The following is a 27,921-nucleotide window of genomic DNA, read 5'->3' as shown; positions in this document are numbered from 1 at the left end:
TTTGAGTGTGTTACCAATAAATGCAGCACACCTGTGGATTTGGGCACAAAGGAAACTGGACCATCACAACCCTACTTGCCCGAATACCCCAAAACATTGTTCGGTAAGCAGAACCGGTCATTTTCGTCCGATTACTATAAGACATATTCATTCATTGAATACAGCAAAGAGGCAGACGCGATTTTCTGCTTCCCATGTAGATTGTTTCAGTGCAGTTCTAGTGGTGCATACAGAGATCCTGCTTTTATTGCAAATGGAGTATGTGACTGGAAGAATATATTAGCAAAGTTACAGAAACACGCAGACGGAGCACCACATCGTCAGTGCAGTGAGCAGTGGCACTGCTTTGAGCAAACCAAAGCTACTGGTTCCATCGCTGCACAGTTAAGTGAATCTCACAGGACCTCAGTGCAGAGCAATAGGGAATATGCAGCATCCATTGTTGACATATTGCTCTATATAGGAAAACAAGGACTTGCACTGAGAGGGCACGACGAGAGAGAAACGTCTGCAAATCGTGGGAACTTTTTGGAGCTGTGTGACTGGTACGCCAGACGTGACGACGCTTTCTGCGCTCGATTAAAGGCCCCGTTCAATCTAACGAGCCCTGACACACAAAATGAAATTTTTGAAATTGCTTCTGATTTAGTAAAAAACAAAATAATCCGCGGCATCGAAAACAATGTTTTTTTTACTGTTCTAGTGGACGAAGCACGGAGTTTTAAAGAGGAACAAATGGCCGTGTGTGTGAGGTACACAGAGAAGCTGGAGATAAAGGAAAGATTTCTAGGATTTGTTGACTGTTCTGAAAGAGTTGATGCTACTGGAATTTATGGACACATAAAGCACTTTCTGGATGCGTGTGGAATCTACACTTTACCCATTGTTGCACAAAGTTATGACGGAGCGGCTGTCATGTCCGGTCACGTAAACGGAGTTCAGCAGAAACTCCGTCAAGACCATCCATCTGCGGTGTACATTCACTGTATGGCCCACAAGTTGAATTTGGTTTTGGTCGATGCATGCAAGGTAAATCGTACAGCATCTACGTTTTTTCACATCCTCGAGAGTCTGTATGTGTTTTTCTCACAACCAGGCACACACCATGCATACCAGCAGCACCAAAAGGAGCTCGGGGTTAAAGCCGAACTGACAGCACTCAGCGACACGAGATGGGCGTGTCGATGGAAAAACATAGCAGCTGTCAAGACTTCCATAAGAGCCCTGCTCTCCACTCTTTCCGAGCTCTCTGTTCCCCCTTATCGTAGGTTTGTTGAGGCATCCGGTCTCTTAAGCCATCTCAAGAAGGCCACGTTCTGTGTGTGTCTTTTGGTGTTTTACCATGTTTTCAGTATGATCCACGTTGCACACAAGGCACTACAAAAGAAAGACACGACATTATCTCAGGCCTCAAGTGTCATGGAATCTACAATAAACGGCCTTGCAAACATGAGGACCACTGAAAAGTGGGACGAAATATGGATGGAGATTGAAGCATTCTGTAATTCACTTGACATTTCAGTCAATGAAGATGAACGCGATCTTACGCATAAGCGAACTGCGAAAAGAACTGCTACGTTGGATTCCTCTGTTGTCACAAGTTCCCTTGGACAAAGAGAATACCAAACAAACATCACACAAAGCATGAAAGAGAAATGGGCCCAACAGCTCTATTTTCCTGTTTTGGATACCCTGTTGGGTGAGTGTCAGTCCCGGTTTTCCACTCAGACAATGGGAATAGCAAAGAGTGTGGATGCAGTGCTAAAATGTGACCCAGAAGGCGCGCAGTTTCTTTTAAATAAATATGCGACCACCCTCTCTATCAACCATAAATTGGCATGTACTGAGATGAATTTACTGAAACTGAGCTCACGTCACACATCTCCTGACTTCGTTAAGGAGGCACTCTCGACTGGATTTTATCCAAACTTCGAAAAACTTTTCAAGTTGGCTCTAACATTACCGGTGGGGACCGCAACATGCGAGAGATCTTTTTCAGCTATGCGACGCGTAAAGAATTGGATGCGTTCAACAATGGGCCAGGAGAGACTTTCATCCTTGAGTCTGCTGCATATTGAGAGTGACATAACCACAAAACTAAACAACGAGGACATCATCAACGCATATGATGCCAGGTCTAAACGCAGGATTTTGCTGCATTAGGTAAGGCAGTGTTTATTTATATTGGCTGCCAGGCATACAGTACTGCTTGCTTTTTTGCTAAAATTAACAGTTTGTAAACGTGCTCTTTTATGTATCTATTTTCTAAGATGTGCACTGTAGGGTCGTAGTAACATTTTTACATTGTACCTGATTTGTTTGTATTTGCTTCGCTAATTAAAAAAAAAGAAAAAAGTGGAAGCCGCTTGCGTTAGTTGTTGCTAGGCGACACGTTGGTTAAAACTTACATGGTTATAGGTGGTAGGAAATCTATTTAAATGCATCAAGGGGAAGCGCACATCTTAGCCTTACCCTGGAGTTGGTTCACCCTCCGCCTATGGGGTCAAGCAAGCACTGAAGCCATAGCAAGCACATGGCATGGCAAAGAAAATGGTCTTTGGAAATACAGATTTAAACTTTAAACTTTAACTATAATTATATCATATAAAATGCTTTATTTGCATGTACACATTTAAAAGACGCTTTTATCCAAAGCAACTTACAATAGAGTGTCTTACATCAGTCACCAGAGCGAGCTGTGCTTGCACCTCCTATTCAGAAAGGCACAGCAGTTCCTGTTTTTGGCAGAAACCAAACTGCTCTTCCAGAGGGCAATTTACTTTCTGGCTGAAGATTTGGAAACTTTGGGTCTTTTCCCTTAAGGTAAGGTTGAGACACTTTTGACTTCCAGAGCTCCCACCACATGAAAATTGTATGACCTAAAATTGCAGAGTTCCTTTGTAGGATCTTTCTGTGGTCCTGGAAAAGTTTTTATTTTTTATCAGAGGCTCTATTTGAGCCCTTAGAGTCAGCCTCAGAGAGGCTTCTCACTTTTAAGGTGGCTCTACTATTTGCATTGACATTGCTCAAAAGAGTAGGAGATCTGCAGGCCCTGTCAGTAGACTTTCCCCTGGTATGATCAGAGCTATTTTGCACAGCTCCTGTAACCAGCCACCTGGTCGCCACATGAATCACCATAGCAATATAGAGGCTGAATCTACTATAACCCATCCAGGCTCTTAGGATTTATGTCGGGCCAGTGGCGTACATTCTCCCAGTTTTTTGCAAGTGTTTTGCAAGTAATGAGCATGATGAAAGGTTGGGGAATGCCGAATAGTAGGTGCGCGTAGAAGGGTCTTTATTATTGGTCACGAAAGCTGTCGACCAAGGTGTGCGGCAGGATTAGTTTCTGTTGTAGCAATTCACACCTCCAAAACACACCTCCTTTCTGCACGCCCATTGCTCCAACCTGCAGCTACTCCTGTCTTGTTGTCTGGTCTGCTTTAGTAACACAGTCACCAAGCAGTGCCTTTCCCATTGGATTATAGATGCTATCGCTCTGTCCTATGAGGCTTTCGTAATGGCTTTGCCTCTGGAAATCCACAAGGAGTGTAGCATCTTCTATAGCTCTATCTAGGGGTGGGCCCTGACATAAGGTGTGTGCTGCAGCCGGCTGGCCCTCTCCGCACACATTACTCAGGATTTACAGTCTGGACATGGGCTCAACCCCAGGGTCACAGGTCCTTCAGGGTTTACCAAGGCATGTCTGCATTCAACAGTTGTCTGTGGCAGTATTACACAGCCTTGTTGAGCAGACAATCTTCCTCAGTGTGGCAGCGTTGGTAATGACATTCCCATAGTTGATTCATAGTCTGTCAATGCCATGACAGAGTTAATTATAATTATTTATTATTATTTTGTCAAGGTTCCGGGCACTTTTGGGGCCCGGTTACGCATGTAACTTGGTTCCCTGAAAGGGGAACTAGATGCTGTCATGGTATTGACTAGGGCTGCACGATTATGACAAAAATCACAATTGTCGATTATTCCCTTGAAATTGTAATTGCGATTATTAATTACGATTATCACAATTTACATCGAATATATATATAGCCAAATTATTATACATGTTTACTTAAAAATTGTGAACACACACACTGTCCCCCTTTACTTAACATACACATAAATTGTAAGAATATGACTAATAGTAAAGACTACTAAGAAATAAACATTAGGTATAGATGCTAAAGCTATTAAATAGCAGTCCCAAACTAGCTTTTGTTAATACAATGTTGGTATGAGCCACGTACCACAGTCATTTAAAATATAAAAAATAACACAAAGTGAAAACAAGGGGGCATTTTGGGGTTAATGTTAAAATGACAGTTACCATGGTGATACACAATACTAACAAGAACTGTTAACCCTCTGGGGACCAGGGTGTTTTTGGGGCCCTTGAGATGTTCTGACATGCCTTGACATTTGTGCTTTTTTCAGTTATTTATAAACATGTTAATGGCAAAGGTGTAAATTCACTCTATATAGCACAAACAGGGCTACCATAATATGCGAGCAACGTGTATGTAGATGTTTGTATTTTTAAGAGAATAATGTTTATGCGTGGTTATTGGAAAAAATTAAAATGAAAGTTGCTGAATTAAGACCACAAAACACATATTAAATATGTGTCCACAAGACTTTTGACTAATGGATGTTGTCCCTTTGAGTTCTAGCTTCAAAATTATGTGAAAATAGTCTTGCTTTATCGTTCACAAAAAAAAATACATTGATTTAAATGGTGTAAAACAGGTGTTGCTTGGAAAGCCAATATGCGAGGGGGAGGAGTAGTTTACACCTTAGATTACAATGTCCCACCCACTCTGCATAATGACTCTGCATAATTAGCCATTCATTCAGGTGTGACACTGACTGAGCCACAATGCAAGGACAAAAGATGTATTTAGAAGAAGACTTATATTGACCATTTAAGATTTCGCTTACATCTCTCTTGTAAATATGTTTTGCTATTTTATTAAAAATGTTACAATTACAACAATAATTACAATTTCAACAATATTTCAAGTGTACTCTTTCTTTGTAAAAAAGAAAAAGAAAAAAGATTATAGGCCTACATTTTATCATATGTATTCATTAGTTTGAATATAGCCAACATTGGAACATCTAACATCTTAGTCTATGACTTTATTTTTGACAAATATATATATATATATATATAACGTTAGATATGAGCAGAAATTGCTAAACAAAAGCTTATTTGATGTGGCAGTATATTCTACAGTAGCCTAAAAACTGTACCCAAATCTAGTCAACAAGTGACTGACTGTAACGTTGTTTTTATGAAATATTAGGGCATATAAATGCTAATTTGCAGTTTAATACGTTGCTTAAATACAAATACATTTTATTTCAATATTCCAGTCGATTTTTACTCATCTCAGTAGGCTATAGCAAAGCAGTTTATTCTTTCACACACAGACGCGCGATTCATATTTAGGCTAAACAGTCTTTACAAATATGTCCCCTTCATTCATCTCACAGAAAGGCGAGTCATATTATAGAAATGCGATTCAACTTTTTGCGGTTTGCATAGGCCTACACTAACGTTATTCCACACGTGAGAAAAGAAAACAGCCTACCTCACTCCTCAGCCGGATCTGCTCCTCATATCAGGAGATATTGCTCCTCATATCAGCACTGTTCTGAGGAATCTTTTCTCCATAAGGTAGGCTATATTATGCCTCACTCGATCGCGACGCGCTGTGTTTACAGCTGATGGGCGTTTCACAGCTCTGAAATAGTTCTCAGAATTTGCGTTTGAATAGCACGCGCTCTCCGGGGAGTGGTCACATTACTGTGAATTAGCTCGTAATGAGCTCGACTGGAGTCGCTCTCTTTTTATACAGATTACAGAAGCTGAGAATATTAGTTTTTTATATAAGTTACTTCATTTAACAGATGCGATCTCAAGCTTTATGCCCGTGGGTCTGTTTGCCTGTTTGACTGCATTTTCGCGGAGTTATAGATCATTTTCGAACGCATTTCAAGTGGGAGCTTACTGACAGAGAGAAGGCAGAAATCGCATCATGTTCATTTTTCTTTATTTGTCAAAAAGCAAAACACTTTATTTTTATTGTGAGTATACAGAAAAAAAATAGAAACTGAACAGGATCGATTGATGGATTACACGAAAATGAAAGATCAAAATTAACAGAGCATTTAGTGTTTATTTTCATTGCTAAAAAAAAAACGAGCAAAACGCGCGGGCGCGTTTGTGGTCCCCAGAGGGTTAATGAAACATGGAAACTGCTCCTGGTGAATAGAATGAAAATCATCCCTGTATGCAAATCCTTCTCAGCTAACACACGACGTACCAGTAACGTGATTTATTGGTATTTTACTTTTATTTTGTGACTTACCAATTTACAACGTAACAACGTTGCATGCTCGTAGTTTCCTTTGCACTTTATACACAGCGCGCGCCGCCGCATTTGCGCGTGCAATTGAAGAGTGTGCGCTACTACGAACACAGTAGCCTATAACGGCTGACAGGACAGGAACGTCCGTTTTTCTGAGGTGAAAGACTTTTTATTTCAGTGTACACATACATCGCTGCCTGGTAGAATTCCTTCCTATTGTGCTGGGTTTTCTGAAGTAGTTGTGATTTGCCTCTCATAACATGCTCTAAATGCACGCAGAGTGGATTTTTTTTTTGTAATCGCGGCTTTGAACGATTACGTAATCGTGGCATCCATAATCGTAATCGCGATTAGAAATTCGATTAATTGTGCAGCCCTAGTATTGACAGTATGGAAATGTCATTACCAACCCCTCTTAGGGAACCAGGTTATATACGTAACCTGAGACATTTTTCCTTCAAATGATATTGAATCTGTCCAGTGATATTTTTGATAGCACATTCACATTTTGTAACAACATTTCAATCTGACCTGGATGTTTTTTGTTTCCTTCGTCTGCTAAGAAATGAAGTCCTCTGGTGTCTTTATTTAAAATCTGAAGTTCATCAGGTTTGGGTTGTAACACTTCCTATTTTTGAAGGAATAGTAAAAAAAAAAAAAAAAAGTAAAAAAAAAAAACTTCCACAAAGGTTTTTTATCCTTAATCTCATGAAATACATCTGGTTACACTTGTACACTTACCTGTGCATTCACCGCAGCTAGGGTCGCCAACCATAGATATGTACAGTAGATGCAGCTCGGCTGCTTCATGTACGTCAAACGTGCCGCCATCTTGGAATCGTCAACAAGGAGACCTGTTTGAATGTCAGTGTGAAGGAGATGCCTGTCACGACCTTGTCTTGTTTAGTTTCATGGTCATATTCTGCTTAGTTTCCCCTGTCACCCTTTGTTCTCATTCTTTGTTTGTTGTTTCTTAAGTGTTCCTTTCTAATTATAGGTATAGGCTGCCTTCATTTCTCTTATAAAATAAAGGTAAAATTATTATTATTATTTTAATTACTATATATTTATTTTTAAATACTGTAATTTTATAATAATGAAATAGTGCAACCCTACAAGTAGGCACAATCTGAATGTCAAATCGCAATTTTAACCAGATTTCCCCCCTAAACTGTGCATTTGCTCCTGATTTCAGCATGTTCACAGTTGTTTTTTTTACAGGGACCAGATGCCACTGATGAGTCCTGCTGACTCCTTCTAACCTCTCCTAACCTTCTCTGATCAAGTCAAGTCAACCTTTATTTTTTATAGCATACAACCAAAGTTGACCCAAAGTGCTTTACAGATCAAGCAAGAATAAACTTTTTTCTTTTTAAATACAACATCATACATTATATCAGCTTCAAAAACCCATTTCATGATCTATTCAAAGCCAAAGAAAACAGATATGTTTTTAAAGAAGACTTAAAAATGGCTAGCGATGAAGATGACCTCACATGGAAAGGAAGACTATTCCATAATTGCAGACCCTTCACCAAAAAGGCACGGTCACTGCATACACTGTGCAATTTTCGACCGATTTTGAGCCGAAATCTGACTCGTGCGACTCTTTTTCGGGTCGGGCCGATTTTCAGCTTTGTCATGCGTAGTTTATCATGCAGTGTTCGTGCAGTGTATGGGGGGATACGAGAGGCATTAAACCTCTCCTGACCGGCAATCGGATGGTCGGATGAATTTCTGGCATGTCAGACATTTTGGTTGCTCCTCGTGACTAGATCGCACAGTTGAAGCAGAGCTACGAACCGATTGCCCTAAACTCAGTGTGTTTTCCCTCACTGCGCCTGTGCGAAAACAGAAGTGTCACCATTTCATCTTTAATGTAGTGTGGCATCGAAAAGGTGAGTTTCGTTATTCTGGACTCAATTATAATTACAACACCGACTACGCCACCCTGGGAATTTCACCCAGGGAAATAATGGTCCAATAAGGACACACAGGTTCGTTCCCACAAGACACAGCAGAGACGTGAATATAGAAAATAACAATAATACTTTATTATAATAACTAGACTAAAAGCTCGACACACACACACACATCAATACACCAGGGGTTAATGTGGCTTCAGAATCAAAACTAAAGGAAAATAACAAAAATCAAAGATAACATGTCGGATGGCAAGGAGAAATAACAAACCTACCCAATTCCATTTCACTACAAGCACTTCAAACATACAGTAATGTACTCACTTCACCACAAGCACACGTGCATTCAAGTGACAGGGAATTCAAAAGACTCAAATCACTCAGTGAACAAGGGTACCCGTTAACTTGGACCTAGAGTGGTCAGCACTCCTTCTCAGCCGGTCCAACAAAGTTAACAAAATCAATGTCAAATTGTCACAAATCAATAAACAAGAAAAAAAGAACAATAATCAAAATTGTCAAATCAATAAACGAGAAAAGAAAAGTACAAGTTGATCAACAAAATACAAAGCAGAAAAATAACAAATCAATAAACAAAAAAAAAGAAAAATACAAATACAAAGTTGATCAACAAAATACAAAAAAAAAGCAACAAAATAACAGATGCAAATCACATTACACCTTGTCCATTAACCAACCACACACACACACACACACGATGCATTTAAGATCACGCAAACTCGCAACCATTAAAGGGATAGTTCGCCCCAAAATGATATTTAAGCCATGATTTACTCACCCTCAAGCCGTTCGAGATGCATATGTCAATCTTTTTTCAGACGAACACATTTTCAGTTATTTTAGAAAATGTCTTAGATCTTTCAGTGGTTATAATGTGAGGCAATGGGGTCCAGCTGCTTCAAGTCCGAGAATGTGCATGCATCCTTCACAAAAATAATCCACCCGGCTCCAGGGGGATAAACGAAGGCCTTCCGAGGGTAATCCGTGCGGTTTTGTCGTCAAAATATGTACATATTTAAAACTTTATAAACGAAAATAACTGGCTTCCGGTGGCGGTTGGTGCGCGTTCATGGAGATCGATGCTGGCGTATGACGTAGGACGTAGCGTAGGAAGCGTCGTGACGTAGAACGAACGTAGAGTTTTGTTTTGCTCTGCTCTCTGGCTGCGCTGTCACGTTCGTTCTACGTCACGACGCTTCCTACGCTACGTCCTACGTCATACGCCAGCATCGATCTCCATGAACGCGCACCAACCGCCACCGGAAGCCAGTTACTTTCGTTTATAAAGTTTTAAATATGTACATTTTGACGACAAAACCGCAAGGATTACCCTCGGAAGGCCTTCGTTTATCCCCCTGGAGCCGGGTGGATTATTTTTGTGAAGGATGCATGCACATTCTCGGACTTGAAGCAGCTGGACCCCATTGCCTCACATTATAACCACTGAAAGATCTAAGACATTTTCTAAAATAACTGAAAATGTGTTCGTCTGAAAAAAGATTGACATATGCATCTCGAACGGCTTGAGGGTGAGTAAATCATGGCTTAAATATCATTTTGGGGCGAACTATCCCTTTAATACTTATTTCTCACGCTCGCACACTCGTACATATACACGCTCGCACACACTTCCAACAATAAACAAACGCACTCAAACAACTCACATTAACTTTGAATTCATCCACACAACCATACAAACCCCACAGACACAATCTTCCAGTTGAAACAGTGTGGAGGTGGCCAAACGGCCACACAGATTAATACTCGGGTCTCACAATCTCCCAATGTCAAGTTCACTTGATGTGGACTGGTCAAGCAGGCGCAATTGAGTTGAGGCAAGACTGAACGTCGCGGCAACGCGCAACGACAGTAGTCTATTCAAGACAACGAAGGCAAAGACCAAACAGGAAGGAAGGGGAAGCCCGGTCACAGTCCCAATCAGCTGTCATCACACGGACATATTACCAGCTCTTGGCCTCTTCAGCTACAACAGAGGGGAACACGATATAAACAAATCCTTTCGCGGATATCCACCCATTAAATCAAATCATTTACCCACCTGATTATTAACAAATCAGCCCTTCCAACGTCAGACCACGATAGATAAACAGCCCAGGATGCATACTAAAAACAACAGAATGCATATGGCCAACAGCTCGCCCCACATTAAATATTTATTTCTTCATGGTAACATACCCAAATACTGCGTGGCTCAGCTCGAAGATCCCCATAAGGGAACAACTCGAAAGAACAGCGTCCAAGTTTGCAGCAGTCAACACACTCCAACAACGCAATAGCTTCCTTATACACACACTCACGCACCTATAGCGCACCTGTATCTAATTAGGTGATTACCATTCATTTGTACTAGGGTTGTACCAAAATTAACGAGGCAGCTATGACTACTACAGTAGCAAGAAAGAAAACGAAAAGAGGGAGATCTTTAAGTTCTGTAGATATCAAACTAGCCACAAATTACTGTTGCTTACCTCCAGTTCGTGTTGCAAAATGGATAAACCATATTACCCACGTCTTTCAAGCCACCTGTGATGTAGCTACACCCTGTCTCTTTTATTAATTTGTTAAACAATGTTCATGTTACACAAGCTGTTTTTGAAATAAAGCTGTTTTTAATTTTCATTGGTGACTGTTACGAGCCCATCAAATGAATTAAAATGGAACATCATAACACATAAAGACCACAGAGATTCAGTGACGGTGCATAAATTATTTATTTATAAATGATTTAAATAATGAATAATTTGTCATAAGCAGAGCATGGTGGTAAAAGAAAGTAACAAAACAAACAAAAAGAAAACCCTGCGCCCACATATCTACTGGAGAAATAACACTTGCCTACCTACCATTCGAAAACAAAAGACAATGTTCTCCGTGAGTCTTCCGGGTTCTCTGACTGCTACTCTAACTAATCCTAAACTAAATAACATGTGAAAAACCCATCACCAATTACCACCAGCTCTAAATAAAGTTATAAACTGAATCTAACAGACGTGCATTCCACTCCGGGAACGGGCTTATGAAACACGATCATGAAGTCGACACGAGAAACTCCATAAAGAGGCATAACGGGCCGAGCACACGAGACACCTAACCCTAACCCTCACCCTTACCCTAACCCATCTGAAAAATGCATTAAATACAATTCTGAAGAAAGATTGGCAGTAGACGAGTGAATAGACCGGGCTTTACATAAAGGCTGAGTGTATGTAGGGCGAGGGCAGGTTGACACAGACTCAAATATGATTGAATAATGGTCAGAAATGCCAGTATATAACATTTCTAAATTGAACACAGAAAGACCATACAATAATACCAGATCTAATGTATGTCCCTTGTTGTGAGTAGGATCAGTGATGTGCTGTACAAGGGTTAGTGACTCAGTGAGTGAGATAAATTCATTTACCAGCAGTTTTGATGGACAGCTAACATGGATAATAAAATTCCCAAGAGTGAGGAGTCTGTCACCATGAGTCACCAGTCCAGAGAGGAAGTCCGAAAATTGCTGAATAAAATCCTTGTTAAATTTGGGTGGTCTGTAGACGAGTACACAGAAAACAGGACCCAAGATGTCAATTTTTTACAACTGGGCCTCAAAACTGGAATACATGTCCATAGATAGCATTCTGCATTTAAGAGTTTTCAAAAACAGTAGCGACGCCACCGCCGTGTCCTGAAATCTGTGGGGAATTTAGAAAGTCGCAGACTGGCGGTGTTACATCCCCCAAAGCCATTTGTTCGCCGGGGTTCAGCCATGTCTCAGTGATGAATAAGAGATTCAAAGATTGTAATATAAAAAAGTCATTAAGAATAAAGGACATGTTCGATATTGAACGAGTATTAAGGAGAGCCATTTTAATATTGACACTATCCATGTTTTGTTGAGGAGAGATGTGCGTTTCAGTATGTCAAGATTGCCACCCCGCTTCGTATTACTTTCACTAATCGAAGAACGGCGGCATGAAGACCAGATGGCCGGTATTTGGTTGTTATCAGGGTGGTCGATCTGTAATCTGCAGAGATGTCGTTGTTTTGACCCTCAATGGACATAACAGCGATACGCAATTCCAAGTGCAGTGCAATGATTGTATACTCCGTCTGACAAGCAATCTTAGAAATTCAAACTCTGTAACTCCAGAGATGAGTAGAATAGGACCATATCAGACAAGCAGGGAGCTCTCTGTTGAAGTTGGCGAGGGCAGGCAGTAAAATTCCAGAAGGCCAGACTAAGCAACAGAAGGCAGATCATTCTCAATGCATCCACCAGAACAGTTCGGAAAGGAAACAAGCAGCCTATTTTAAGACTTCACATAACGGTCACAGCAAAGGTGAGTGCATTGGTGTTAATTTCCTTGAAGTAATCCAGTCAGACGTGAGGTGTACCGTAGATTTCAAACACAAGAAAAGTCATTAACCCTCTGGGGTCTGGGCTGTTTTTGGGGCCCTTGAGATGTTCTGACATGCCCTGACATTTGTGCTTTTTTCAGTTGCTTATAAACATATTAATGGCAAAGGTGTAAATTCATTCTATAAAGCACAAACAGGGCTACCATAATATGTGAGCCACGTGTATGTACATGTTTTCATTTTTGAGAGAATAATGTTTATGCTAAATATTGAAAGAACTAAAAACTAAAATTTCTGAAATAAGGCCACAAAACACATAGTAAATATGTGTCAATAAGACTTTTGACTAATGGATGTCCTCGCTTAGAATTTTTTCTTCAAAGTTATGTGAAAATAGTCTTGCTTTATCGTTCACATAAAACCATACATTGATTTAAATTGATGTAAAACAGGTTTTGCTTGGAAAGCCAATATGTGAGGGGGGCGTGAACGAGGAGTGGTTTACACCTGAGAATACAATGTCCCACCCACTCTGCATAATGATGAGCCATGCATTCAGGTGTCACACTGACTGAGCCACAATGCAAGGACAAAAGATATATTTAGAAGAAGACTTATATTGACCATTTAAGATTTTGCTTACATCTATCTTGTGTAACGACTATGGCTCGATGGGTAAAAATTGACTTTTAATTTATATACTAATTAAAAGTGAAAACACTTTCTAAGTCCCACAGACTTGGCGAACTCTGTAACTGAACCCCCGTTTACGACTCGCTTCCCCCCTCTCGACAGTGTGAGCTTCAAAGACATTACTGACATTCCGATCTCAACAGAAAACCCGCTCTGAACACACACACACGTACACACACACACACACACACACACACACACACACGAAAGCCACTAAAGTGCAACGTCATGTAGAAATATGGCTCTTGAATGTATACCTTCCGATATGTATGTGTGTGATTAGCTTTGCCTTATAATAGAGGTGTGTTTTGCTAGAGTAAAATCTTTAATTCTGAAGATTCATTGAAAGAATATTCACTCCATAGTGTTGTAACCCTAACTCAGACCATAAAACTTTACGACCCAAGCCTCAAAGGCATTCCAGAACACACACACACACACACACACACACACACACACACACACACACACACACACACACTCTGGAACTTTGGAAACAGATATTCTTCCACATAACAAGCCACTGAATGTTGATATGTATTCCTATGTTTCTCAAAGTGTCGTCACTGGCCATAACGGAAACACTGACAACTTTATTATGTGTTTAACCCTCTGGGGACCAAAAACGCGCCCGCGCGTTTTGCTCGTTTTTTTTTTTAGCAATGAAAAATAAACACAAAATGCTCTGTTAATTTTGATCTTTCATTTTCGTGTAATACATCAATCGATCCGGTTCAGTTTCTATTTTTTTTCTGTATACTCACAATACAAATAAAGTGTTTTGCTTTTTGACAAATAAAGAAAAACTAACATGATGCTATTTCTGCCTTCTCTCTGTCAGTAAACTCCCATTTGAAACGCGTTCGAAAATTATCTATAACTCTGCGAAAATTCAGTCAAACAGGCAAACAGACCCACGGGCATAAAGCTTGAGATCGCAGCTTTTAAATGAAGTAATTTATATAAAAAACAAATATTATCAGCTTCTGTAATCTGTATAAAAAGAGAGCGACTCCAGTCGAGCTCATTAGGAGCCATTCAAAAGTAATGTGACCACTCCCCGGAGAGCGCGTGCTATTCAAACGCAAATTCTGAGAACCATTTCAGTCTGTGAAACGCCCCCACATCAGCTGTAAACAAAGAGGCATAATATAGCCTACCTTATGGAGAAAATTTTCCGTGCTGATATGAGGAGCAGATCCCGCTGAGGAGTGAGGTAGGCTAAGTTATCCTTTCTCAAGTGTTAATGTGGAATAACGTTATGGAATAACGTTGTAGGCTTATGTAAACAAAAAGATGAATCGCGTTTCTATAATATGAATAGCGTTTCTGTGAGATGAATGAAGGGTACATATTTGTAAAGACTGTTTAGCCTAAATATGAATCGCGCGTCTGTGTGTGAAAGAATAAACTGCTTTTACAGTTACAGTTACTGCGTTACAGTCAGGCGAAGTATGAAAGACAACATTTTGTTGACTAGATTTGGGTACAGTTTTTACTGTAGAATATACTGTCACATCAAATAAGCTTTTCTGCTCATATATATAAAATACTATTTTGTCAAAAATAAAGTCATAGACTAAGATGTTCCAATGTTGGCTATATTCAAACTAATGAATACATATGATAAAATGTAGGCCTATAATTTTTTTTTTTTTTTTTTACAAAGAAAGAGTACTTTTTTTGCAGAAATATTGCTGAAATTGTAATTATTGTTGTAATTGTAACCTTTTTAATAAAATAGCAAAACATATTTACAAGATAGATGTAAGCAAAATCTTAAATGGTCAATATAAGTCTTCTTCTAAATATATAGGCTATTTTGTCCTTGCATTGTGGCTCAGTCAGTGTCACACCTGAATGAATGGCTAATTATGCAGAGTCATTATGCAGAGTGGGTGGGACTGGGTAATCTAAGGTGTAAACTACTCCTCCCCCTCGCATATTGGCTTTCCAAGCAAAACCTGTTTTACACCATTTAAATCAATGTATTTTTTTTTTGTGAACGATAAAGCAAGACTATTTTCACATAATTTTGAAGCTAGAACTCCAAGAGAAAACATCCATTAGTCAAAAGTCTTGTGGGCACATATTTTGTATGAGTTTTGTGGTCTTATTTCAGCAACTTTCATTTTTATTTTTTTAAATAACCACGCATAAACATTATTCTCTTAAAAATACAAACATCTACATACATGTTGCTCGCATATTATGGTAGGCCTGTTTGTGCTATATAGAGTGAATTTACACCTTTGCCATTAACATGTTTATAAATAACTGAAAAAAGCACAAATGTCAGAGCATGTCAGAACATCTCAAGGGCCCCAAAAACAGCTTGGTCCCCAGAGGGTTAATCAAACTTTATTTGTGTGTAATTATGCATATAAGTGTAACGTTATGTTTCCCCAATCTTTACCTGTCATAATTGATATCTCTGTAATCCTCTCCATCTCACGGAGACGAATCTTGACTGCAAAGTACAATAATATGCATTTGATTCCAGGAAATATCATATTTCTAAGTATGAATCCTTTCCCTCATAAGACATATGGTAAAAGGGGGCGTGTTTTTCTTCACACAAAGAAGACTTCTTCCCGCTACAAATCAGAAGTTTTGATTCGCTCTGTCCCCAAAACAGGGCGTAAACAGATGTCTGTTAAAAGGAAGATTCTCTCTTCTCTTCCCTCTCTCATCCTTCCGCTCTCAACTCATCCAACTTCTCTGGACCCTCCTCCCCGGCGCAGCGCTTCTCCAAGGAACATCTGAAGGAGGCCCTGGCCTTCTCCATCGAACGAACCCATGTTCGAGTCGTAACAGCCGGTCTTTGCAACTAAGATTTCCAGCCTCTCCCATCCCGGGAGACGAATCTGAACTTTCTCGGTAACGTTAAATTCAAGTGAGCCTTTACATCGTTTTGCGAAACGACCCAGAAGACAAAGCTAGACGCAAACCAGCCGGACACGCGCACGCGCGCGTCCCCTTTTCAGCATCACACTGAAAGAGTACCACAACTCGCAAGTATATTGATTCCTATAAAAGCTGTTCCAGGTGTCTAGGTCTTAGGTCTGTGATTTAAGTTACCCTCTATCTTCCCTCTATATCTTTCTTTCTTTCATTTTATGTTTTTGTTCGGTTAAATGTTTATTCGTTTGTTTGCATTTTTACGTACGTTTATGTTTGTAGTTTATATAATCTCTAGTGTGTGCCATTTTATTAATAAACCCATTTATACTTTTAACTGGCTCTGTGTTTGAAAACCCACTTTTTATAAAGTCAATGAAACAAAAGATCTATAAAGCTACAGGCTCTATATTATAAAACTACTTTGAATAGTTTTTATTAATAAATCCAAAGAGGTTTTGTCTTCGTGGCCAGAAGAAACTCTCTTGGAGTTTTGTAGACAGGAATACTTCTTCTTAACTGTAATGATCAGACAGTACAGAACGAGGCATTTCCTATAATTGATAAAGTAAATGCATATGCGATTTATGAATTATGACCATGCGTTATAAATATTAATATTGCCAAAATTCCCTATATTCTTGAGCTAATTCGCATTAACCCAGAGGCATTTACGCTACATGTATATTGGTGGAGACATTTCGAGCAGTTTCAAACTTCATTTTTGTGGGCAAATTCAGTTTCAGTTGAATGTGTATTATTGGTATTAATAATTGTAGGCTATACGCGCGTTTTGAATTGTGAGATAAGTCGCCAAGGCGAACTCACCCAGCTGATCGCGGGCACAAAAGCCAGCTCAGCTCTGCTAAAACTGCAGTTCATGACATTACATCTGTCTCTGTAAAGACGAAGCAAAACTCTTTGCAGTTGATACATGTAACATGATTTAAACCGACTAAATGAAGACGAAGGATCTCTTTTAGGACGAAGACGTAAATCTGATAGTTTTCAGTCGTAATAGGCCTTATACAATACGTTAACGATAAACTCCTGGTCAGAAATTGGCCTCGCGATCCAATTTCGTAAACCTACGCAAAAATCATAAAAGTGCTATTTTGATTAATGCTTATGGGAGATGAGCAGATGATAAGTCCTGCTCACAGCTGTTCTGATGCCTGGTGTGCTCACAGCTTAAGTAAATAGATGTTCAACGCCTGTTTGCTCACAGTTTCTAGTGATTAAAACACGAAGTTTTAATACCTGTTTTTATGTAAACCGTTTTATATGTAATGAGTAATTGGAGACCAGTTTTATGAATTAAGAAAAGATGATAATCCCTGTTCTTATTCTAAAACCGTCTCAATGTGTAATGTATAATGTGTAATTCCTGTTAGTCACATGTTGTGAAACTCGCGTCAGTTTTCCGCATGCAACAGAAGCGCAAAACACCACGTGATTCCACAGATAAAAAAATCTGCTGTCTTAACTGCTGAATCACGTCACCGACACTAGAGGGCAGCCTCTAGAGGTGTGGCAGGGCTCAAATTACGCGCCCCCCACCGACGTCATCCTGCGTGAGCGTCGCCTCCCACTGACGTCAGCCTGCGCGAGCGCAACTACGCCATCTCGTGGCGTTCTAAGATAATACCTGCTTTCAATTTCTTTTTCTCTCTGCATTCATTTTCTCTCTCAAATACTTAACTGCATTCAAGCTTAGCTTATGCTGATATTATTTGGAGTTAGACAATTCCTTTTTCTGTTTTTGACTGTCACACTTTAAGTTAAGTTCGAAAAAAAAAAAAGGGAAAACTTTTCGAATTAAAAACTTAGATTTGATTCACTCAGTTCATTGATAAGGTCCACCTAGGAAGAAGCACGCCACCGTGTGGCGATCTTGGGTCGACTTATCAATATCTGTTTAACCCCCAGCCTGCAATTGAAGTGTCTCATTGCCACCCTTTTTGTTTGATTATTTTTATAATCAATACTAATAACCTCAGTGTTATTGTAAGGATTATAGGAAGTCATTCTGAATTTCAGTTTTGATTATTTTTAGTATTGATACATCACTGTTATCATTCTGATTTTCTTTCCTTCCTTATTATTATTATTTTGGACCTCTCCTTGCATGCTTATTTAAATTTAAATTTAAACTAGTTTGAATTTTAATTTAAATTGTGTTCACTAACAACCAGGTGGACCACGGAGAAGGAATACGCCCCTTTCCCTTGTGGCACAAACCCACTGCAGGGCCTATCCCTCTGCCTGCGTCCCAAGCCTGTGTTGTTTATTTGAATTTTATTTCATTGATAATTTTTTTTTTCTCTTTCCCCAGCCTTTTCAAAGGGGGGGTAGGTTATTCTGATAATTACAACCAATTATCGTAATTTCCTTTTGTTGTATCATTATTTTAGTAAAGCCTTTGCCTCTGACTCCTGCATACCTATTTACTCAATTTGATGAAACCAGAAAGCCTTAATTTACTTTAAGTCTAACATTTTAATCCCTTATTGTGTATCTATTGGCAGGACTCAGTCAGTGCACTGTGGTAATCCAAAAGTCATCCCTGGTGGTTTCCGGTGGGCGGGGATCATCTGTCCGGCGTTACTGACACTGCGCTCTGTCTGGTGTTGGGACCGTCGGAGAGTCTGACCGCGCCCGCTGGTTTCCACCTGGATGACCTCTATTCACCCCAGGTAAACTAAAATTTGATAGAACCCATCCACTTATTAGGAACCACAGAATACTAGCTATTCCTTCGGGTGTATTTTAAGTGCTTGGACTCACCTTTCTCTCTCTAAGACACACCTTCTTTCGAGGTCCTGTCCCGATAACCCACGCATCTCCTGGCCCGATCAGGAACTCTCGCAGTGTTAATAAGGCCTAGGCCTCTTTATTTTATTTTATTTTATCTTATTTGATTTATTTTCCTTAAATAACGCTCCCCGTGTTATTGTTTGTGACATTTCATTGCAGACCAATTCACTTCCTTGTGTTGTGTTTCCCTCTGATCTTCCCTACCTTCAACCTTGTCTCTTTCTCCACTCTGTTGTGATTTGTTTCTTTCATTTCACTTAGACACAGAACCTAAGAGAGACCCCAGGAAAAGCTGAATAATAGAGTGACGATCAAAGCGGGCGTCGCTAGACGACCCACCCAGGCTACCGCCTATCCAAATTTCTATTGTGGGTTTCATCCATACCCACGAAATTGGCTCCGCTAACTGTTGACATCAGTTAGCCCCGAAATTCTCATAAACGACATAGCCCGTAATTAACCCTAAAACAAACTTGCATTGTGTCTCTTTTTGTGTGTGCTGTGCTTCTCTCGCCAACAGTAAGCCGAGATGTCGAGCTCACCCTGTCCTGCAGTCCGCTGGGACGACCTTGAGGCATGGCTGAGGGACATAACAAAGACCGTGCTGCCCCAGGACCCACATCGCTCGAGCCAAGAGCAACGGGACACAGACCTGAGCCAGTTCGAGTCCCATGATCCAGCCCAGACATACAGCCACGAGCAGCTGTCCAAAATCTTCGGAAACCTCGCACTCAAACTCGTCGCCAGGGCCCGGGACAGCGAAAGGAGCAACGCCGACCTGCAGCAAAAGACAGCCGCACTACAGCTCCAGGCCACAGAGGCCCTGGAGGACCGAGCCCACACACAGAGTCGGCTAGACCAGCTAATCTTCCTGACCGAGGAAGAGGACGAGACGGACACAACGCTACAACAGGAAGTTGAAAGACTTCAAAAAGCCCTGGACGACCTTCGTCTGCACACAGATCAAAGACAGCAGTCGGAGGAAAACACCCGGAAGGAACTCCGAGCCCACAAAGCCACAAAATCACTTTCCAGAACATTCTCATTTACAGTTCCATGCTGGTGGAACGCTCTCCCCACCCTCATCCGGAATGCAGAATCCCTGACAACATTCAAAAAACAGCTGAAAACCAATCTCTTCCGCGAGCACTTAACCTTATAGAAAAAAAAAAAAAAAAAGAAAAAAAAATCCTTTCCCTTTGAAACATCACTTATCAGGCTTATGCTACTCTGAATAATACCTGAACTTCGTATTTTGAGCACTTCCTGCGTTGTTGTTGCTTTTGCCTCTTTATGATGACTCGCTGAACTTAGTCCTAATTTGTAAGTCGCTTTGGATAAGGGCGTCTGCTAAATGACTAAATGTAAATGTAAATGTAAATGTAACTCAACGAAAGGCTCCAACGGGCTGAAGCTCTCCTTGAGAGAGCAGAGACTAAAATCCATCAGCTCATTCAGCAGAGACACGATCTCGAAGACGAACTAGACATGGTTCGCAGAGAACTGAGACATGCGTACAGTTTCAACCGCGACCGGGAAGGGGAAGAACATCTCACACCATTTCCCCCTTCCAGCGAGTCTGCGCCTTTCAGCCACACACCCAGAGCTGAAAAGGGGGGCGAAAGCCCACTGCACAACACCACGCCTGTCAGCCAAACACCAAGAGCTGTAAAGGGTCAGAATCCTCTCCAGACGGATTGGGCCCCCAGCAACAGCTCTCGTCCAACAAACCTCAACAAGATGGCCAGAAACCTTCCTACGTTTGCCGGAGACTGCAGTGTTCATGCGTACCTTCAAGACATTGACTTTCACCTGCAAACTGTCGCCAACGCGACAGCTTGGGACAAATTGTACCTGGTAAGAATCACCTCAAGCAGAGAGGTGCGTAGTTTTCTGGATCGCCAACCACAGCCTGTCAAAGCAGATTACAAGCAACTGCGACAAGCGTTGATCCGCGAATTCTCTGACCCAGAATCAGACCAAGGGTTTATCACGGCCCTCGACGTGAAACAGGCCCGACTTGAACACCCACACTCCTATTATGACCGACTCCGACAAACGTTCTTCGGAGCAACCAACACACCAGATATGGAAGAAGATATAACCTTTAGAACTTTGTTTCTGCGGAACCTGCATAGCACCGTGAGTAAACATCTCGGCGTGCTCGTCTGCCCACGAACCATGTCTATTCGAAAACTCAGAGACTTAGCCCACAAGGCTTACACCAAGCAAAGGGCTATGGATGAAAAGACGGTAAAGACACACACAATTCACTCCGTCTCTGAGCACCGCTCAGAACCAGACAGCAGGTGGCGGCACGACTGTGACGGTGCCCGTCCAAAGCGTCGGACCAACCGCTCAGAAAGATTCTGGAACCAGCACCACCCGCCGTCCAGAACTCCAAGCCCAGACCGTCGAAACTGGAACCACTCTCCCCAGAACACTGGTGAGCCCGAGTCTTCTTACATCACAGATGAAGACAGTGCAGCCACGTCTGACACAGACACAGAAAACGAACACTGACACCTACTGCTTCAAGGTCCTGACTGACCTGCAGTTGAGTAACCAGACCAATGTCTGCGCCACATACACACCACCATCACGATTGCAGTGACCACACAGCACGAACGAACTTTACCAACTACACTGCACGCCTCAGAGCCGCTAAACGCTACCTCCGCTGTGTACAAAGAAAGTCATGCGGGCCTCTGATGAACAGACTTTTCCTATGCCACCACTTACCCCTCCACCACCCTCGCAGGCCATCTGAGCTCACTGACGACCAGTGCCTCAGACAGCTGTCTGCCACCACGCACATGTTGCGTTCACAAGACTTCAATACGCATTGTGCACCTGTTGCCATCACAGCGCCACAGCTCGTAAAGCCACAAAGCACAAGGGGGGGGGGGGCCAGGCGTAACAATGACGCCACATGTGCCAAAAAGCCATGCATGGGACATCAAAGCATGTGGCATACCAACCTCAGCGAACCAAAAAGACTGTCCTAAACCAACTAAGGACCTCCATCGCTGAAATTTTTCCTCCCTTTCTCTCTCTCTCCCTCTTTTCTCTAACAGGATGCTGTGGTGGTTCGCGAGAAAGCAGCCACGATCGGACATCACCTCACCAGGTCCGGCATCCGGCATCGCATGGAGAGAGCAGCCCCGGTCCTGACTACCAAGGCAGGATTCTCACTCATAAAGTGTACGTTCGACTCAATCCCAGCAACGTCGAAAGAGCACACTACCTCAAACAGCAAACATAGTCACAGTAAGACAGCCTGTGGCCGACATTCAGACTGAACTTTCACAGCTAACAGAGCAACTCACAATGCTGAGTACAGACATTGCTCCCATCACAGCCCTCCAAGCATGGGCAACCGCCCAGCCTGAATACCTCACCTGTGTCCGTACCTGGACCCCAGATGACACTGTGCTGTGTACCTCCACAGCAACCCACCACGCCCTGACTCCCGTCTTGGCTTTCACCCTGTACCAGACCCTACCAAATGTGAGCAGCCACAGCAAAGCTCACAAAGCCGTGTCTGGTGGTTTCCTATGGAACCGCAAAAAGGGGGTCCCGATCCGGGGCTCGCCTAAACCTCATTTGACCTGAGTCCTCAGTCATCAGCCGCTTGCCATCGACCATTGCGCTAATTTGTTGTTCGATAAAGTCCTTCCGAGGTCTTTATCTAACAAAAAGGGGGATATGTAACGACTATGGCTCGATGGGTAAAAATTGACTTTTAATTTATATACTAATTAAAAGTGAAAACACTTTCTAAGTCCCACAGACTTGGCGAACTCTGTAACTGAACCCCCGTTTACGACTCGCTTCCCCCCTCTCGACAGTGTGAGCTTCAAAGACATTACTGACATTCCGATCTCAACAGAAAACCCGCTCTGAACACACACACACGTACACACACACACACACACACACACACACGAAAGCCACTAAAGTGCAACGTCATGTAGAAATATGGCTCTTGAATGTATACCTTCCGATATGTATGTGTGTGATTAGCTTTGCCTTATAATAGAGGTGTGTTTTGCTAGAGTAAAATCTTTAATTCTGAAGATTCATTGAAAGAATATTCACTCCATAGTGTTGTAACCCTAACTCAGACCATAAAACTTTACGACCCAAGCCTCAAAGGCATTCCAGAACACACACACACACACACACACACACACACACACACACACACACTCTGGAACTTTGGAAACAGATATTCTTCCACATAACAAGCCACTGAATGTTGATATGTATTCCTATGTTTCTCAAAGTGTCGTCACTGGCCATAACGGAAACACTGACAACTTTATTATGTGTTTAATCAAACTTTATTTGTGTGTAATTATGCATATAAGTGTAACGTTATGTTTCCCCAATCTTTACCTGTCATAATTGATATCTCTGTAATCCTCTCCATCTCACGGAGACGAATCTTGACTGCAAAGTACAATAATATGCATTTGATTCCAGGAAATATCATATTTCTAAGTATGAATCCTTTCCCTCATAAGACATATGGTAAAAGGGGGCGTGTTTTTCTTCACACAAAGAAGACTTCTTCCCGCTACAAATCAGAAGTTTTGATTCGCTCTGTCCCCAAAACAGGGCGTAAACAGATGTCTGTTAAAAGGAAGATTCTCTCTTCTCTTCCCTCTCTCATCCTTCCGCTCTCAACTCATCCAACTTCTCTGGACCCTCCTCCCCGGCGCAGCGCTTCTCCAAGGAACATCTGAAGGAGGCCCTGGCCTTCTCCATCGAACGAACCCATGTTCGAGTCGTAACAGCCGGTCTTTGCAACTAAGATTTCCAGCCTCTCCCATCCCGGGAGACGAATCTGAACTTTCTCGGTAACGTTAAATTCAAGTGAGCCTTTACATCGTTTTGCGAAACGACCCAGAAGACAAAGCTAGACGCAAACCAGCCGGACACGCGCACGCGCGCGTCCCCTTTTCAGCATCACACTGAAAGAGTACCACAACTCGCAAGTATATTGATTCCTATAAAAGCTGTTCCAGGTGTCTAGGTCTTAGGTCTGTGATTTAAGTTACCCTCTATCTTCCCTCTATATCTTTCTTTCTTTCATTTTATGTTTTTGTTCGGTTAAATGTTTATTCGTTTGTTTGCATTTTTACGTACGTTTATGTTTGTAGTTTATATAATCTCTAGTGTGTGCCATTTTATTAATAAACCCATTTATACTTTTAACTGGCTCTGTGTTTGAAAACCCACTTTTTATAAAGTCAATGAAACAAAAGATCTATAAAGCTACAGGCTCTATATTATAAAACTACTTTGAATAGTTTTTATTAATAAATCCAAAGAGGTTTTGTCTTCGTGGCCAGAAGACAAACTCTCTTGGAGTTTTGTAGACAGGAATACTTCTTCTTAACTGTAATGATCAGACAGTACAGAACGAGGCATTTCCTATAATTGATAAAGTAAATGCATATGCGATTTATGAATTATGACCATGCGTTATAAATATTAATATTGCCAAAATTCCCTATATTCTTGAGCTAATTCGCATTAACCCAGAGGCATTTACGCCACACTTGTAAATATGTTTTGCTATTTTATTAAAAAGGTTACAATTACAACAATAATTACAATTTCAACAATATTTCAAGTGTACTCTTTCTTTGTAAAAAAAAATGATTATAGGCCTACATTTTATCTATGTATTCATTAGTTTGAATTTAGTCAACATTGGAACAGCTAACATCTTAGTTGATGACTTATTTTAGACCAAAATAGTAATTTATATATAGAAATTGCTAACAAAAGCTTATTTGACGTGGCAGTATATTCTACAGTAAAAACTGTACCCAAATCTAGTCAACAAGATGTTGTCTTTCATATTTCGCCTGACTGTAACGTTGTTTTTGTGAAATATTAGGGCATATTGTTAATTTGCAGTTTAATACCTTGCTTATACAAATAGCCTACATTTTATTTCAACATATTTCAGTCGATTTTTACTCATCTCAGTATAGCATACAGTTTGCTAAAACATCATCATTCATTCACACACGCGATTTAAATTTAACTTCTGGCAAAGATGAAGTTGACAATAGGCTTTTGACTCGCGATCTTCGCAGTAGGCTAGTGAACGAAATCCAGGAAATTTGTTAATGAAAAAAATATTAAAATTAAGATACAATTGATACAAAACGAAATTCGTTTTAAAGAAAGGATTTGTACTTTCTGTTTTGAGGTCTCTGTGAAAGTTTGAAAGTCTTGTAGTGCTTTTTTTAGAGCGCTAGCGTCCATAATGGAGAACTGTCACGTAATATTGTTTTTTGCCAGCTGTGGTAAACAGCGCGCATCTATGCCGTTCATTCATTCATAAACAGAAACCCGAGAAGGAAAAACTTACTAGTATTCCTCAGCTCGTATTCCTCATTATTCTTCACAGCGCTGCGAGACGTTGTAAACAAGTAATGTTCTGAATAAACTTGTGTTTTGGTTTTCTCGAGCTGATGGGGGGCGTTCACAGGATTGCGCGGATTACCACATTACATTTGAATTAGCTCTAATGAGGTCGACTGGAATCGCTCTCTTTTAATACAGATTTCACAAGATGAGAATATTTGTTTTTTATATAAATTACTTCATTTAAAAGAAGAGAATTCAAGCTTCATGCCTGTGTGTCTGTATGCCTGTTTGACTGAGTATTCACTGAGTTATTGCTCATTTTCGGACGCGTTTCAGAATGGACTACACTGGCAGAGAGAAGGCAGAACTCGCCTCGTGTTTATTTTTCTTTATTTGGCAAAAAAGCACAACACTTTGTTTTTATTGTGAGTATACACAAAAATAATACACATTTAACAGAATCGATTGATGTATGAAACTTGTTTTGTAAAATCAAAGTCAAAAGAGTATTTGGGTCTCAATTTAACTCATAAGGAAAAAAGCGAGCAGATCACGCCGGCGTGATTGCCGACCTCTGAGGGTTAATCCATACGATTGTCCGTAGAGAAGGAAATATTTGAGGTTCCTAAAGTCATTCATACAGAACACCACTAAGACGAAAACCCGGAGAGCAGCGGCAGACAGACACACCAGCGTTCACTCTACCGGAAGTCTCTTTGTTTCTTAAAGAGATGATGACAGGGTAAATGACATGTATGTTGAACAGGAACTGTTTTAGGAATGGCACCAAGGTGTTTAGTTTGTTTAACAATGTGTCTTTTTTCTCCTTTGTTATGTATATTTGGATTGTGTTTTGATGTAAATAAAATAAAAACAGATAAAAAAAAACATTATTTTAATCTCCTCACATTCTTTCTTCTAGTCCCATTCAGATGATAGGGCCATCAAGAGAGGAGTCTCTGTCTTCCCAGGTGTGAAATATTCATGATGATTCACCGTGGCCGGCCCAGGCTCTGTTGGTGCCCAACTAGTAGTTATAAGTAGTTATAAGATTGTCATCAGTGTCCCGCGTTCTCATTTGTTTATGCTCTGTTGTTATGTATCGTCATCAATGTCCCGTGTTCTCATTGGTTTACGCTCTGTTGTTATGGATCGCCATCACTGTCCTGCATTCTCATTGGTTTACGTTCTGTTGTTATGGATTGTCATCACTGTCCTGCGTTCTCATTGGTTTACGCTCTGTTGTTATGTATCGTCATCAATGTCCTGCGTTCTCATTGGTTTACGCTCTGTTGTTATGGATCGCCATCACTGTCCTGCATTCTCATTGGTTTACGCTCTGTTGTTATGGATTGTCATCACTGTCCTGCGTTCTCATTGGTTTACCCCCTGTTGTTATGGATTGTCATAACTGTCCCGTGTTCTCATTGGTTTATGCTCTGTTGTTATGTATCACCATCACTGTCTCGCGTTCTCATTGGTTTAGGCTCTGTTGTTATGTTTCATCAAAACTGTCCCGCATTCTCATTGGTTTAGGCTGTGTTATGTATCGTCATCACTGTCCTGCGTTCTCATTGGTTTACCCCCTGTTGTTATGGATTGTCATAACTGTCCCGCGTTCTCATTGGTTTAGGCTCTGTTGTTATGGATTGTCATCACTGTCCCACGTTCTCATTGGTTTAGGCCGTGTTGTTATGTATCGTCATCACTGTCCTGCGTTCTCATTGGTTTAGGCTCTGTTGTTATGTATCGTCATCACTGTCCTGCGTTCTCATTGGTTTACCCCCTGTTGTTATGGATTGTCATAACTGTCCCGTGTTCTCATTGGTTTATGCTCTGTTGTTATGTATCGCCATCACTGTCTCGCGTTCTCATTGGTTTAGGCTCTGTTGTTATGTTTCATCAAAACTGTCCCGCATTCTCATTGGTTTAGGCTGTGTTATGTATCGTCATCACTGTCCTGCGTTCTCATTGGTTTACCCCCTGTTGTTATGGATTGTCATAACTGTCCCGCGTTCTCATTGGTTTAGGCTCTGTTGTTATGGATTGTCATCACTGTCCCACGTTCTCATTGGTTTAGGCCGTGTTGTCATGTATCGTCATCACTGTCCTGCGTTCTCATTGGTTTATGCTCTGTTGTTATGTATTGCCATCACTGTCTCGCGTTCTCATTGGTTTAGGCTCTGTTGTTATGTTTCGTCAAAACTGTCCTGTGTTCTAATTGGTTTAAGCTCTGTTGTTATGTATCGCCATCACTGTCCCGCGTTCTCATTGGTTTAGGCTGTGTTGTGTTGTAAAGTTTTATTTCTTCAAAGCAGAAACCAGGAGACGTTGGGATCACGTTCAAACAGAAGTATTCTTTATTGAGCGCGGCTGCGGATTCGTCCAACATAATCTAATCTAACATAACTTTACATGGTGTCTTATAGGCA

General features: G+C 41.0%; 1 protein-coding gene across 5 annotated transcripts in view; it reads right to left on the bottom strand.

Moving 5' to 3' along the window:
• The window catches only part of LOC309475795 (uncharacterized protein), a 115,890-nt gene that overhangs the window by 73,896 nt on the left and 14,073 nt on the right, over window positions 1-27,921 (bottom strand). For all 5 annotated transcript variants that reach the window (XR_014197854.1, XM_082138701.1, XM_082138700.1 and 2 more), the window contains exons 2-3: window positions 7,119-7,231; window positions 6,909-7,005 (exon numbers count right to left, since the gene is read on the bottom strand). Coding sequence is in view for 4 of the 5 variants with exons in the window: in XM_082138701.1 (XP_081994827.1) it covers window positions 6,909-7,005; window positions 7,119-7,208 (187 nt within the window). In the remaining variant the exon portion in view is untranslated. The remainder of the gene's footprint in view (window positions 1-6,908; window positions 7,006-7,118; window positions 7,232-27,921) is intronic.

This window comes from Leuciscus leuciscus (assembly GCF_965113295.1).
Source record: "Leuciscus leuciscus genome assembly, chromosome: 15".
Taxonomy (NCBI): domain Eukaryota; kingdom Metazoa; phylum Chordata; class Actinopteri; order Cypriniformes; family Leuciscidae; genus Leuciscus; species Leuciscus leuciscus.
This window is presented reverse-complemented; position numbering and strand designations above follow the sequence as displayed.